The 17,040-nt window shown below is 37.1% G+C and overlaps 1 protein-coding gene across 2 annotated transcripts in view; it reads left to right on the forward strand.

The window, feature by feature from the left end:
- atp6v0a1b (ATPase H+ transporting V0 subunit a1b) overlaps positions 1-17,040 on the forward strand; it is a 50,896-nt gene that overhangs the window by 20,915 nt on the left and 12,941 nt on the right. Inside the window, exons 14-19 of one of the 2 annotated variants that reach the window (XM_067435663.1) lie at positions 47-137; positions 507-625; positions 1,271-1,487; positions 1,597-1,704; positions 5,836-6,030; positions 11,702-11,719. In XM_067435663.1, coding sequence (XP_067291764.1) covers positions 47-137; positions 507-625; positions 1,271-1,487; positions 1,597-1,704; positions 5,836-6,030; positions 11,702-11,719 — 748 coding nt within the window. The remainder of the gene's footprint in view (positions 1-46; positions 138-506; positions 626-1,270; positions 1,488-1,596; positions 1,705-5,835; positions 6,031-11,701; positions 11,720-17,040) is intronic. The other variant, XM_067435664.1, reaches the window with a different exon arrangement.

Here is a 17,040-nt window from a genome sequence, read left to right on the forward strand (position 1 = left end):
TAAGGTTTCACATTTCTGTCTTTGTACTGTGTGTGTTTGTTTGTAGATTTGAGACTCTGGATGGTAACTCAGTACTTCAGTTAAACCCTAGTGTTCCTGGCGTGTTTGGTGGACCCTATCCTCTGGGCATTGACCCCGTATGTGCTTTATTTGCGTTATTTACTTCTTCTTTTTTTTTTAATGCAGGAACATTCACCAGACCGTTTAAGCCATATTTGGAAATAATGAATCAATTAGTGGATGATTTTGTTGGGGAGTGCAAAAAAAGAATGAAATTAACAAATGTCATGCACGCATGCGCATGCAAAGATCAGGAAATCGAATATCGCGATGTGATGTACTTTTGCCCTGTAGTTTATCTCTAGTATTAAAATGACCAAAATGCAGTTCCCTAACAGCTATCTTTAAAACTGATGCATTTAAAATGTAACATTTATCTTTAACAAATTGTGTATGAACTACAGAGATGCTGGTATAATGATGTTCTATTAATGTTCTTCTGTTAGATCTGGAATATTGCCTCAAATAAGCTGACGTTCCTGAACTCGTTTAAGATGAAGATGTCTGTAATCCTGGGTGTCATTCACATGCTGTTTGGAGTCACACTGTCTCTCTTCAATCACTTGTAAGTGTGTGTGTGTGTGTGTGTGTGTGTGTGTCTGTGTGTGTCTGTGTGTGTCTGTGTGTGTCTGTGTGTGTGTGTGTGTGTGTGTGTGTGTGTGTGTGTGTGTGTGTGTGTGTGTGTGTGTGTGTGTGTGTGACCTGGTAATCCCTACGTTATGGGGACAAAATGTCCCCACAAAGATGGCAATATCCGAAATCCTTGTCCTTGTGGGGACATTTTTAGGTCCCCATGAGGAAAACATCTTATAAATCGCACCGAAGGAGTTTTTTTGAGAAAGTAAAAATGCAGAATGTTTCCTGTGATGGGTAGGTTTAGGGGCAGGGGCAGTGTAGGGGGATAGGATGTACAGTTTGTACAATATGAAATCCATTACGCCCATGGAAAGTCCCCATTAAACATGAAAACACGACGTGTGTGTGTGTGTGTGTGTGTGTGTGTGTGTGTGTGTGTGTGTGTGTGTGTGTGTGTGTGTGTGTGCGCGCGTGTGCGTGCATGCGTGCGTGCAGCAGGGAGGGCCCTATCATAAGCCAGGTGTGATCATACGCCATGCCCTTCAGACCATGTACTCAGATCATTGAAATAGGGCCCCTAGAGTTTCCTCTACTGCTTTAACTGCAATTTTTTTTTGTCCCATGTGTATCAAAGGTACTTTAAGAAACCTCTGAACATTTTCCTGGGTTTCATCCCTGAGATTGTGTTCATGAGCAGTCTGTTTGGTTATCTGGTCCTGCTCATCTTCTACAAGTGGATTGCTTACGATGCAGCGACCTCTAAAGACGCTCCCAGTCTACTGATAGCCTTCATCAATATGTTTCTTTTCAACTACAATGACCCCACCAACAAACCCCTGTACAGAGGACAGGTAGCACACACATTTACACACAAAAATGGTTGTAGATAGATAGAATTCGGTCTAGAGTAGGATAGAGGTCTGGTTGAAGGATTTAGGATCTCTTTCTATGTGAACATAGGTGGGGATTCAGTCTCTGTTGGTGGTGATAGCTTTGGCGTGTGTGCCATGCATGCTGGTGGTGAAGACTTTGGTCCTGCGCCGTCAGCACCTGTGGAAGAAGCACCTGGTATGTTTATTTTATCTAACCAAAAAATATATATATATTCCTCTTTCTCTTTTATATTATGTCATTAAATGAGAGTAAATAATGTTGAAGGGGGAATCAACCCTCAATGCATACCATGGCAATATAATTGCTATTAGCTATTAAATTTTTACTTGCCAGACTAAATACATATATGATCAATGATTTTGAATTAATGATTTATGTTTAAATGACTTGAAATATGCTTTTCTTCACAAAATGACAGCTTATACATTCATATTCAATATAATTTGAAATCTTAACAAGTTTTTTATTTTTTATGGTAGAACTTATGGGCTTGTAGTCAGGATTAACACGAGTCATTAGGTGTTATAACGATAAAATTACCAATACTATTAATAAAATACTACTACTAATTTGGTTACACTTTTATTAAGAGTGTCCTTCTTACACGTTCAGTGTAGTTACTATATATTAACCCTAAACCAAACCTAACCCTATAGTAAGTTCAAGTATTGAATTAATATTACACCGTATTTAAATGTAATTACGCTGTAACAAAGACACCTTAATATAAAGTGTCAAATACACTTTGTATCCATTGATATCAATAGGGTCTTTCACACTGGGTAGTTCTATAAACTAGCCACTGGTTCCCCAAAGACTAAAAGTTCCCCTAGGAACATTTTCCAGTTTGCATTCACACCGCCAGTAGGAACTCTAAAGTGACTCAAGCCATGCTTTGTTATTGTTACTTTTATTTTGATGGCATGGCGGACCTTTATTTTGACAGCGCTGAGAACGCCAGAGCCTGAGCAGACAGCTCTCACATTCTCCGTCATCATTAGTTTATGATCTGTATAACAGTACTTTATAATGCGTTATTAGATAGAACTGTTATAAAAAGAAGTATATGAAACAGTATATGAAAAAATATTATAATTTGCTGTGTGGTTAAAGTCCAATGTCGCCAGCTGAGTAGAAATACATAATGTTTTGCTTGGTCCTCTCAAAGAATTTCTCTTTAGCATATAGATTGAGAGGTCCATCTATCACTGTATTCCATGTTCGTAGAGTTAGTTTCTAGAGTAAATATACTGTATATACTGTCTATAATCTGTGTGTGTACACAGCTTTTTTTTTTTAAATAACGGGTGCGGGTGTTAATGTGCGTTCAGCCAATCAGCATACACTTATGTCACTGGTAGTTCCTATTGTGCTGGGTTAGACCCTACTCTGAAGTAAGAGCTAATTAGTTCCCCCAAAAAGAATTCCTAGAGCTAAAATCTTTCCTAGTTCCTGCAGTGCGAACACACCAAAATCTGAGTACTTCCACCAATAGTTCTAGGAACTATGAAAATATAATCCGGTGTGAAAGCCCCTAATAGGACTCACTCACTGCACTGTAAAGACAAGGAGTGTTCAAGTAAAGACAAATGAAAATATATCTGTACAACGCTTATTCTTAGCTTCTAGCTCAATCACTGATGAGTGATATCTAACAATTTATTATTTAGTCACTTAGCCCAAAATGTACTCACAATAGCAAGTGATTTGCTCACTGTGTAGAGGATTAAGTGCAATGCTGAAAGGAATGCTTGTTTTGTTTCATTGTCTCTGACAAATACAAAATTGAAATACTACCCAAATATTAGTAGATATAATAAACAAACATTCCTCTGGGATGGTTTGGAGATTTATAGACTGTGAGCATTGTGTTTCCTCAGATGTTTTTTAACAGCATGCCATGGGACAAAGCCAAGTACAACAACCTTTCCTGAATTTCTTCATTGATGTATGTTTGTGTGCATATATATCTGTTTTATAGAGTAGAACTGTGCATGGTTTTTCATCTGTGTAGATCAGGGGCGTAGTTTGCAGGGGGATGGGGGGTGTAACCTCCCCAATATCCAAACCAAGTAAATACAATTCCCCCAATATTTATACCATGGTTATTGGAAACATGGAATCAGGCTATTAATTAATTATATACATCACACGTTCTGACCTTTTATAAGCACAAAATTCCCGTACAAACAGAACGGAACAGCAATCTGCACAATATGACTAAATATTTATTTCATTTTGCGCGATTGCTGTGCAAATAACCGTATTCTCTGCACGTGTTCACCATTGCGCTTCAAAAGTGTTATAAGATTTGCTCGAGATTATCTGCTGTATTATATAGATATAGATTATATAGATTATCTGCTGTACTATATTATATGCTGATGATAAAATGCATTTGATTCCTATTGAGAATTTACCACTTTAAAACCCTATGAAGAAAGTCAAATGTGATCTTAATCAGCCACATAAACTAAAAAGATGAAAAAAGGAGAAAGCATCATCCTGTACCAACATAAATTAGAAAGCTTTTTAAACCACTCATAACCACCCTAGAATTTATCACATTCTATTGTATTTATTGTGACAAATTTGGACTAGAATGTATAAAAGATAATCTGTTAAGGGAAAATATTTTTCACCAAAGATTTATATCACAACGAAGCTATATTTCGATGTGTAGGTCGCTATTTTTAATAACAAGTGCTATAGATAAAATAAAAAAAAGTTAACATTTTCCTAAGCATGGTAATGAGGAGCCATCAATGGAATGGAATTACATTCTTGTTGTAACAAATGCTAAAAGGCCAAGTAAAAGTTAGAAAGAGCTTTAAAGTATTGACCTTCTTAAATTATTGACTAAACAATTGGTTTTCCTATGTGTAAAATGTGTTCTTCTAATGACAGATATTTGACAAAACTGGCTTTCAGATATTCCAAGAGATGATAGGAAGTTAGCATTTAAATTTTAAGTTAAGAAAAGTAAGGAAATCTTAAGTAAAATTCTGTCAAACTGATAAGGTTTTATCCTTTGTAAAAAGCAATTGTTATCAACAAACTCTGCATGTGGATGATACCGCACAAGAACATTTTGCAAGAACAAAAATAAAAAAAACAAGCAAACAATACATCTCGTAAAGCATCGTGCCCCAGGACACTGCTAAACGGTTAACACTTCAATCCCCCTGAATGTTCAAACCAACACTACGCCCTTGGTGTACATAAAATCACATGATATTGTAAAGGAGGCAACTCTGGTTTGACCCAATGGGGCACCTACCATGCTCGAAGCATTTACAGAAGATAGAATAGTTAAGAAAAAGATAATAGATCATGAATAACTTGTTCCAAAGTACAGTTTTAGTACTAAAAGTACTGATGAGTACTGAAAAGTACCTCAAAATTATAAAATACTTGTTTATTGATGATGATATTATTATTATTATTATTTTAGCAAAACAGTTAATTTGTAGGATTAACATGGAAAGACACCCTGAAGTACTAATATATTTGACTCTTTACCATAATGCACATTTCTAAAAAGAAAAAGAAAAAAATTTGTTAAAAAAGTACAAAAAGTAAAGCCTTCAGGCTTAAATGTATCCATCACAATGTTGACCTTGAATCAGCATGAACTAGGATAGTATGCATTATCTATTGTATTCCAAATATCCAAGTAGTGTAAATCCATCCTAAAAGTAACAAAAATGCCCCAGAGATTTCAGATCTGGTGGCTAAAAGTGTGAATTTTACCAGTCAACTTTTGATATATTTCGTGGTATTCTATTTTACATTTGTCTAACCTTGATAATTCTGTCATTTACTCACCCTCAAGTTGTTCCAAACCTATATGAATTACTTTCTTCTGTTGAACACAAAAGATATTTTGAAGAATGTCAGTAACAGTTGATGATACTGTGGAAATCAGTGGGACCCATCAACTGTTTGGTTACCCATATTCTTCTAAATATCTTAATTTGTGTTCAGCAGAAGAAAGAAATTCATACAGGTTTAGAATAACTTGAGCGTGAGATGATGACAGAATAAAAATTTAGTTGAGTGCAATGACACTAAAATGTATGGTTATTTTAATTGAATAAAACAAAGTTATGTTATGTTATGTTAAATCCAGTTAAATGAACTTTAGGGTGTTTTTTGATCCTCTTGAGTGTCCTGGCTGCTGTGTAATTGACAGGTATAGCTCCATCGTGTTTGGTAGGTGCCCCATGCTGCCGTACCAAACACAGTACACACTCAGGCGGCCCATGGCATGCTGTTAGCCACACAGACCTTGTTTGTATTTAGTCCCAGATGAGAGAGGCAAGACCTGCCGAGAATCTAGAAACTTTAGAGCAGACAGGCACCAGCTCACCCACCGGACTCACCCAACAGGGCACGCAGAAGTTCGGTGGCGTCCGAGTCGGAAACGGGCCTACGGAGGACGAGGCGGAGATCATTGACCACGACCAGCTCTCACAGCACTCAGAGGAAGGAGATGAGGTGGGTGGAGTCTGTGATGTATGCCATTTGTACATGAGTATATTCCTTATTGCAAATATATAAAAATACAACCTAACCCAGTCACAGCTGAGAGACGTTTTAATGCCACACAGAAAAACATTGCTAGAGTGATGTTATCTTGTGAGATAAAGTAACTATAGTTTATAAACTACCAATTAAACTACTTAATAAATGATAGATGGTTAAGTGATATGTCATCTCACAGTGATTTGAGAAATGTAAATGGAGGAGTACCTCCTCACACAGAGCCTGTTAGCAGCCTGACTCACCAATTCCAAACATACCCATCACTGGAATGTGCAAAATATTTTTATCCCCTGTCTTAACTTTTGACATTACCCTTAACTGTGTGTTCTATCATGTGCTGAGCTGATAAAAAAAAAAAAAAAAATGATGAAAATACACTTGAATAAATTAAAAGCTGCTCTCTTGGTGACATGTTATATATATATATATATATATATATATATATATATATATATATATATATATATATATATATATATATATATATATATATATATATTAGGGATGGGACGATACACTTAAACTCACGATACGATGCACCTCGATATGCCAGGGTTACGATACGATACGTCACGATACGATATCAATGTTTATTTTTTTCAAATCCGTGATTTTTTTACCACCAAAGTAATGTACTTAAACGAAAGGTAGGATTCTCTTTTTTTGCATTTTGGTTCTATGTTGTTTAAAAAAAAAGAAGAATTTTTAGAAGTCCGCGACCACATCTTAAACAGGGGTGCCAATAATTGTGGAGGGCACTATAGGGCTGTCAATCGATTAAAATATTGAATCGCAATTAACTGCATGATTGTCATGAGTTAACTCGATTTTAAATCGCACCTTTTTAGCAATTGTAAATGTATCTTAAATTAAGTTTAAATTAAGTTTTTAATACTCTAATCAACATAGGTATGGACAAATATGCATGCTTTATGGAAATGTACATTTATTATTAGTGAAACCATACTTATTCAATAATAATCAATACAGTATGAAGACTAGACATATCAAAGGTCATAGATATGTTTATCTAAGAAATCGTTCTCTTAAGCCTAAACTTAAAAATAATGAGTAAGTAACTGTTAGTGATTTCTCTCATTTTAAGAATATAAAGGGAGTTTTTACACTGGCAGTTTAATTCAGTACAGGGCAAAGTTTGTATGAAAAATTGTTAATGTGTACCAGAGAGCGAACCAGAACCACACCATACCTGGAGGAGGTCCATATTACACGAGTAGGAATATAGTGCGGCCCCTTTAAGAGATCCGCATTTCCTGTTGAACTGCCGGTATTTTGCGCGTGCGCGCGGAACTGGGCCGCGATTCCGCGTGGACAGTGTGAAGAACACGGACTCGGGAGCGCGCTTGTTCAGGAAAGTAACCTGTGCATTCGTTTTAGCCGATTGTAATGTATTTAGTTCAATAAAACAGGTGTACTGTAAGCGGTGATGGTGTTAATGATTTACCTCAGACATGAGCGAGAGTGAGCTGCAGTGCATCGCGCTCAGACTGCAGAGAATGTGCTCAGTGAAAAAACGCCCTTTTCTTTCTGGAGTCTAATAAAAGTTAAACAGAAAATATGGTAGTTTATGTAGGCAATAACTGCATTTTTGGTTTAGAATATTAATGCTAATGTCAACCCTTTTCTTTCCCTATTAATGTTTGCTGCTGCACCCCACCCTCATTCTACGCAAATCATGCAGCAGTGCCATCTATCTTTATTTCGCGATACATTTTTTTCGACCTCGATGCGTTTCGTCACGTTTTGTATCGCGATATTTTGTCAAACGATATTTCGTCCCATCCCTAATATATATATATATACACTCACCCGAAGGATTATTAGGAACACCTGTTCAATTTCTCATTAATGCAATGATCGAATCAACCAATCACATGACAGTTGCTTCAATGCATTTAGGGGTGTGGTCCTGGTCAAGAAAATCTCCTGAACTCCAAACTGAATGTCAGAATGGGAAAGAAAGGTGGTTTCTACCTGTCAATGGTTTGAAAAGGGAAAAACATCCAGTATGCGGCAGTCCCGTGGGTGAAAATGCCTTGTTGATGCTCGAGGTCAGAGGAGAATGGGCTGACTGATTCAAGCTGCTAAAAGAGCAACTTTGACTGAAATAACCACTCGTTACAACCGAGGTATGCAGCAAAGCATTTGTGAAGCCACGACACACAAAACCTTAAGGCGGATGGGCTACAACAGCTGAAGACCACACCGGGTACCACTCATCTCCCCTACAAAAAGGAAAAACAGGCTACAATTTGCATGAGCTCACCAAAATTGGACAGTTGAAGACTGGAAAAATGTTGCCTGGTCTGATGAGTCTCGATTTCTGTTGAGACATTCATATGGTAGAGTTAGAATTTGGCGTAAACAGAATGAGAGCATGGCTCCATCGTGCCTTGTTACCACTGTGCAGGCTGGTGGTGTAATGGTGTGGGGGATGTTTTCTTGAGAGACTTTAGGCCCCTTAGGGCCAATTGGGCATCGTTTAAATGCCACGGCCTACCTGAGCATTGTTTCTGACCATGTCCATCCCTTTATGACCACCATGTACCCATCCTCTGATGGCTACTTCTAGCAGAATAATGCACCATGTCACAAAGCTCGAATCTTTTCTAATTGGTTTCTTGAACATGACAATGAGTTCACTGTACTAAAATGGCCCCCAGATTCACCAGATCTCAACGCAATAGAGCATCTTTGAGATGTAGTGGAACAGGAGCTTTGTGCCCTGGATGTGCATCCCACAAATCTCCATCAACTGCAAGATGCTATCCCATCAATATGGGCCAGCATTTCTAATATGTTTCATAACCTTGTTAAATTAATGCCACGTAGAATAAAGGCAGTTCTGAAGGCGAAAGTTGGTCAAACACAGTATATATATATATATATATATATATATATATATATATATATATATATATATATATATATATATATATATATATACAGCGAGTGCAGAATTATTAGGCAAGTTGTATTTTTGAGGAATAATTTTATTATTGAACAACAACCATGCTCTCAATGAACACAAAAAACTCATTAATATCAAAGCTGAATATTTTTGGAAGTTTTAGTTTTTAGTTTTAGCTATTTTAGGGGGATATCTGTGTGTGCAGGTGACTATTACTGTGCATAATTATTAGGCAACTTAACAAAAAACAAATTTATACCCATTTCAATTATTTATTTTTACCAGTGAAACCAATATAACATCTCAACATTCACAAATATACATTTCTGACATACAAAAACAAATCAGTGACCAATATAGCCACCTTTCTTTGCAATGACACTCAAAAGCCTGCCATCCATGGATTCTGTCAGTGTTTTGATCTGTTCACCATCAACATTGCGTGCAGCAGCAACCACAGCCTCCCAGACACTGTTCAGAGAGGTGTACTGTTTTCCCTCCTTGTAAATCGCACATTTGATGATGGACCACAGGTTCTCAATGGGGTTCAGATCAGGTGAACAAGGAGGCCATATCATTAGATTTTCTTCTTTTATACCCTTTCTTGCCAGCCACGCTGTGGAGTACTTGGACGCGTGTGATGGAGCATTGTCCTGCATGAAAATCATGTTTTTCTTGAAGGATGCAGACTTCTTCCTGTACCACTGCTTGAAGAAGGTGTCTTCCAGAAACTGGCAGTAGGACTGGGAGTTGAGCTTGACTCCATCCTCAACCCGAAAATGCCCCACAAGCTCATCTTTGATGATACCAGCCCAAACCAGTACTCCATCTCCATCTTGCTGGCGTCTGAGTCGGACTGGAGCTCTCTGCCCTTTACCAATCCAGCCACGGGCCCATCCATCTGGCCCATCAAGACTCACTCTCATTTCATCAGTCCATAAAACCTTAGAAAAATCAGTCTTGAGATATTTCTTGGCCCAGTCTTGACGTTTCAGCTTGTGTGTCTTGTTCAGTGGTGGTCCACTTTCTGCCTTTCTTACCTTGGCCATGTCTCTGAGTATTGCACACCTTGTGCTTTTGGGCACTCCAGTGATGTTGCAGCTCTGAAATATGGCCAAACTGGTGGCAAGTGGCATCTTGGCAGCTGCACGCTTGACTTTTCTCAGTTCACGGGCAGTTATTTTGCGCCTTGGTTTTTCCACACGCTTCTTGCGACCCTGTTGACTATTTTGAATGAAACGCTTGATTGTTCGATGATCACGCTTCAGAAGCTTGGCTATTTTAAGACTGCTGCATCCCTCTGCAATATATCTCACTATTTTGACTTTTCTGAGCCTGTCAAGTCCTTCTTTTGACCCATTTTGCCAAAGGAAAGGAAGTTGCCTAATAAGTATGCACACCTGATATAGGGTGTTGATGTCATTAGACCACACCCCTTCTCATTACAGAGATGCACATCACCTAATATGCTTAATTGGTAGTAGGCTTTCCAGCCTATACAGCTTGGAGTAAGACAACATGCATAACGAGGATGATGTGGTCAAAATACTCATTTGCCTAATAATTCTGCACTCCCTGTATATATATATATATATATATATATATATATATATATATATATATATATATATATATATATATATATATATATATATATATATATACTGTATGTATAACAATATACCTTAGATTTTTTTGTCATCTATTTGTACAGTCAATCTCACAGCTCCTTCCCGTTTTAAACGTGTTTTGTTTGTTGTACGCAGCATTCACACTGAAAACCATTGCTGCCACTCAATCTTTTTGCCACTCAGTGGGCGTAACTCCAGCCGACGGTGACGTCACGTACATACCCTTAATAGGCGTGAAGAGTTTCTTTACAAAGTGACATCGCCAACTACTGACCTAGCAGCATAATACAGCGTTTTTAGTTTTTGTGAATGGGGGATTGTTTTGACACTGTTGTCATCTATGTGAAAAATGCAAAGAAAAAAAACATTTTCCATTTTTAGTACAACGTTGTCATGTAGACATACCCTTAGCCTACTAGATTTTATTTGTGTTAATAACGTGACCATTTGACCAAGTAACACATTAATATACATTTTTATTTTTAATGTTTTTAATTTTAATTCTTAATTCTGATGTGTAGTCTGTTTAAGACAGTGGAAAAGTTATCCGTATAGTGATTCAATAATTTTGGAATGCACTGTAGTTTTGAAACTGTTTTGAAACAGTAATTATTTATGGCCATCCTAATTGAATCTTTCTGTATTTTATGATTATGATGAACATGATGAGTTATGACTGTATTATCCACACATGGCATTCATTGTTGGTGGTGTAAGACGATTGCGTAGATTCTCATCTACTGAGATGGAAAAATGTGTGAATAACATGAGGACATGATCCAGCATGCACATATCTGAATATTGTATAATAGTAGTCTATCAGTATAAGTGCTTAGTGAATGTATGCCAGAGTTAAAGAGAATGCTACACACATCACACCAGCTAACGTTTCCTAACACACTGCAGTCTTGATTTGTGTGATCTGTAACCTTTGGTCTGCCTTTCTTAGTATTCTCATATTCAGTATGCATTATAATTTCTCACCGTTAATTGAAACATTGATAAAAAACTAATTCTGATTGATTCTCTTTATCTAAATCTCTATTCTTTTCTTTTCAAGCATTCGGAGGAAGAACCGGTAAGATTATTTTCTGTATTGTTATTTTGCATACAATCTTTCACATATATATAATTTATTCATAAAAAATATAAAAAAATATTTATTCAAACAAAATGTTAATGGTTTATTAAAATGAACAGTTTTTCATAATGATATATATACTTTATATCATACTAAATTATACAAATAATTTAAGTAATTTCCTCAAAATATAAATCTCTTTCAAAACGGTATAAAGAAAACATTGTTTCTGTTTAAGAAATTGAATAAAATGGACTAAAAACTGCAGGGTCTGTGCATCCCACAGTACTAACCCTAGTGAAAAATAAATATAAATGTATTTGAAATGCATTTATTTTTATACTAAGTATACTACTAATACATTTACATATTTATGTACTTAATATAAATACCCTGCAATTGTACTATTGGTATACTAAATTAATATACTTAAAGACTGCTAAATTGGAACAACTAATTTAGCCCTTAATGCACTTTTAACTAACTTTTAATTCGGAAATAGTGCTGAAAATATACTTAATTATATTTAACTGTGCTGAAATTGAACTATTGTAAGTATACTTTAGGCTGCGTTTCCACCAAGAGAACTTTCTCCAGGAACTAGGGACTTTGGGGTGGTACTCGGTGTGTTTCGACCACAGGGACCAGGTCTAAATAAAGTTCCAGGTAAAAATATCGGGTAAAATGCCCTGCTTGCGAGGTAGTACTTGAGGAGCTTTCTGGAGTGGGACTTGGGCGCTGAACATTGGTTGATTGGAGCTGATTGGTTGAGTTCACGCAGAATTTTATTTCATTTTAAAAGTCTGTTGTAGTGCAGTTTGCAATTTGAATCAGCAATAGAGTTTAAAAAATCTGACTCATTATCCGACGATGAGGTTCAGGCTTTATTAAGCTTATATTCAAAGGAGGAAATCCAGTGAGAACTCAAAATTCACGCAACAGTCCTACGTCACCGGACTAATCTTCACGGTACTTTAGACCGAGATGGAAACACAGACAGTAACAGGTCTGGGGGAAAAAATTAATTCCTGGGAAAAAAAGTTCCTGGGACAAATTTCAGTGGAAACGGGGCTTTAGCTACACTTTAAATATCTTACCTTTAAAGACTGATACTATACAGATATCATATTATCCTTAATAATAGTGTTATTAAAACACATTTTAAATGTAATATTAAGAATGTTAGGTTATGTGTATTGTGCAAAAAAGTTGAATTATAAGATTTATATCAGGAAGTCTCAAATGTGTCAATAAATATGTTAATAGAGTTGTACAAAGTTTGAAATAAATGTATTTTAAATACATTTTGGTATAGTTTTTTATTTCACTAGGGACAATATACACATCTAAATTTACGCAAGAAAAAAATAACGTAATAAATGTGGAGGTCATGAAACCTACCCTTAACCTTAAACCTAACCTCAATAAAATGTACTCTAAAGTTTCCTCATTTAAAAATTTAGGAAAACAAACAAAATGATTTCTGCCATCTGTGATTTAGAGAATATGACTGAATGTCTTATCACTGGGTGGTGATAGTGAAAAGAAAAAAAATGGTAGATGAATGAAAAGATCATTCTTGAACACACTTACCTGCTGTTTCTAGTGAGACTGTCATTTCTGCACTAAATCATTAGATTTATGTAATGTGTTTGATAATGTGTTAATACAAACTGACATAAACTACACACTATGAGTCACTCAATAGCCTTGGACTTCAGGTTCCTATGATATCCTGATAACACACCTCTGCTGTAGAACAATGAGAGTGTTGCGTCAGTTTTTCCATGATGGCTTTTGTGCCTTTCGGCACGCTTGACAAAAGAATCAAGTGGAAAAGGGAAACCAGCCCCTGCCAAGCCAAACTTAACAAGAATTTACAAGTATGATCAGTCCTGTGTTTTCCTTCTTGATGAACACACCTGACATCAATGTTCCCTTATTTGTTTTGCTGACTGAGGTTGCTGAGTAAAACCAATGTCTACTGGACAGAAACTTAAACCTTAGCAGGAACATGATGGATTCCAGCTGAAGTGTTGCCCATACATTTAGGCTATATTTGAATTATATATTTTATATATTTATGTTTATATATATATATATATATATATATATATACAATAAATTGCATTAAAGACACTTCATAGAACAGTGTCTGTGTATATACTCTGCTCATAACTTGACAACTGAGGATATGCGATCTTTAGACATAATATGGAAGAAAAAACAAACCTTTTGTATCTGTAATCTCTCTGGTCTGTTTAAAGACAGGAAACATCACTGACATCACAATCATCACAGCTCTATTGTTCACTACACTAATGACTTCATGCAGCTTAAACAATATGAAAATATTATGATGGAAAGTGGAGATGAATTACAGAGCCAGTGTTCCTTAAAGTAACAGTTCTGTTTTCTAATGCTCATGTATCATTTCAGAAATCGATAACACGTCACTGGATAAGTATGCACAGTCGCAAAACACGCTTTAAGAAACTTCCAGTACTTGCAGAAGAGCAAGAACAGAATAAAAAAAAAAAAAATATATATATATATATATATATATATATATATATATATATATATATATATATATATATATATATATATATATATATATATACACTGTAGGACTGTGCATATATATATATATGACGCAGGACTGTGTTTTTCTGTGCATACATACAGTCCCTGACAAAAGTCTTGTCGCTTATCTATTTTCTAGAAATACCTGATATTAACCCTTTAAAACACGCTTTAAGAAACTTCCAGTACTTGCAGAAGAGCAAGAACAGAATAAAAAAAAAAAAAAAAAAATATATATATATATATATATATATATATATATATATATATATATATATATATATATATATATATATATATATACTGTAGGACTGTGCATATATATATATATATATATATATATATATATATATATATATATGTATATATATATATGACGCAGGACTGTGTTTTTCTGTGCATACACACAGTCCCTGACAAAAGTCTTGTCGCTTATCTATTTTCTAGAAATACCTGATATTAACCTGACTTTTAATTAATTCATTGGTGTTAGAAATAGCTCATATGAAAAGCTAAAACCCTCCCAAATGATGTTTAATGCACTGAAATAAATAATTTTCACAGAAAAAATATTTATCATTTAATCAAGACAGAAAGGTCCAATTTTGGCAAGACAAAAGTTTTGTCGCCTATACAGAAATTGAACAAATTTACTGCAAATACAAAAATATGTCAGCAAATTAAGTTGTGGTGCTGTGAGATCCAAATTTAATATCTTGTATGACTTCCATGAGCTTGAAGGACTGCATCCATGCGGTTTGGCAAGGATTCATACAATTTATTGATGAAGTCATCAGGAATAGCTAAGAAAGCAGTCTTGCATGCCTCCCAGAGTTCATCAATATTCTTTGGTTTCAAATTCCATGCGTCCTCTTTCATCCTACCCCACATATGCTCAATGATGTTCATGTCTGGTGACTGGGCTGGCCAATCCTGGAGCATCTTGATCTTCTTCGCCTGAGGAACTTTTATGTGGAGATGGAAGTATGCGATGGAGCACCGTCCTGCTGCAGAATTTGGCCTCTTTTATGGTTGGGAATATAAGAGGTAGCTAAGATTTCTTGGTATTTTAGAATATTGATGTTGCCTTCCACCCTGCAGATCTCTCGCACACCCCCATACTGGATATAACCCCAGACCATGATTTTTCCACCACCAAACTTCGGATCCATTCTGGCTCCAGTAGGTCTCCTGCAATATTTGCGGCGACTGTGGTGTATAATTCAACAGAAGATTCATCTGAAAAATCCACCTTCTGCCACTTTTCCAGCGTCCATCCTTTTAGCAGGCTGTGGGCCTTGGCAAATGCCACACGTTTTTTCAATTGTCTTTTGTTTAGTGCTGGCTTCTGGGCACTGATTCGACCATGGAGGCCATTTCGAGACAGAATCCGACAAACTGTTCTGGTTGACACAGGGACTTCAGGTGACCAGGTCTCGTGGAGCTCTGCTGCAGTGGAAAATGGGCTGGCCTTGGATTTTCGAGGCAACAAACGGTCCTCTCGAGCAGTTGTCTTGCGGGGTCTGCCTGACCTGGGCTTGTCAAAAACGTCTCCAGTCTCTTCAAATCTTTTTTTTTATCCTCTGTACTTGACGCTGAGACACCTTGAAGGTGTCTGCCACATCAGCAGTGGATCTGGTCTTCAGCCTCTTGATAATCAAAACTTTAGTCTCAGGGTGAATCTTAGGCATGTTTGCAGAGGTCTAGTTGCAGTTGATGTGAAGGTCTAGTGTACTGGGGTTCTTTTTATACACACTTGAGACCTAATTGATCCATTATTAGTCACAGGTGACGCTCATATGACAAGGTGACAACACTTATGTCTTTGCAAAAATTGACTCAATGGGCTTTTGTAACGGATTCACAGAGGCAGGATTCAATAGCAAGTAACTCAGTTTATTTGACAGATTGTGTCACAGAAGACAAAACTCAGAACACTGATGAAGTCCGGATAAGACGGAGCAGTGAGAGAGGCTCTGTTGGCGACACGGGCAGGCTGTGAGCAGCTGTGACTCGGGAGATCGGTACAGGTAATCTACGAGTCACGGCGGTGGGGGAACCGGGACTGACGGATTAAGGTGGGAGTGAAAAACAGGCTTGATTTTGGATACATGGAAGGCGGGATGAATCCTCCTGTACGCCGGAGGGAGTTTGAGGCGGACTGTCACCGGACTAATGATCTTGGTGACAGTGAACGGGCCGATAAATTTGGGAGCAAGTTTATTTGATACGGAGCGGTGAGGAATGTTCTTGGTAGAAAGCCACACTTTTTGACCCACGACGTAAACGGGAGGCTTAGACCGGTGGCGATCGGCTTTAGCCTTGGTGCGCGCTCCCACCTGGAGCAGAGTCTCACGGGCTCTGGTCCATGTGCGATGACACCTCTGGATAAAGGCGTGAACAGAGGGGACCGCGACCTCGGAATCCAGACTAGGAAAAATAGGTGGCTGGTAACCTACACTACACTCAAATGGCGAAAGGCCCGTAGATGACACTGGTAACGAGTTATGAGCGTACTCAACCATAGAGAGTTGTTGGCTCCAGGATGAAGGATTCTTGGATACCAAACATTGCAACACTCTTTCCAGATCCTGATTGGCTCTCTCGGTCTGACCGTTGCTTTGGGGGTGATAACCCAAAGACAGACTAACCGTGGCTCCTAGTAATTTACAAAACTCCTGCCAAAATTTGGACACGAATTGGGAACCTCTGTCGGAGACCACGTCCATCGG

The sequence above is a fragment of the Pseudorasbora parva genome, chromosome 24 (assembly GCF_024679245.1).
Source record: "Pseudorasbora parva isolate DD20220531a chromosome 24, ASM2467924v1, whole genome shotgun sequence".
NCBI classification, from domain to species: Eukaryota; Metazoa; Chordata; class Actinopteri; order Cypriniformes; family Gobionidae; genus Pseudorasbora; species Pseudorasbora parva.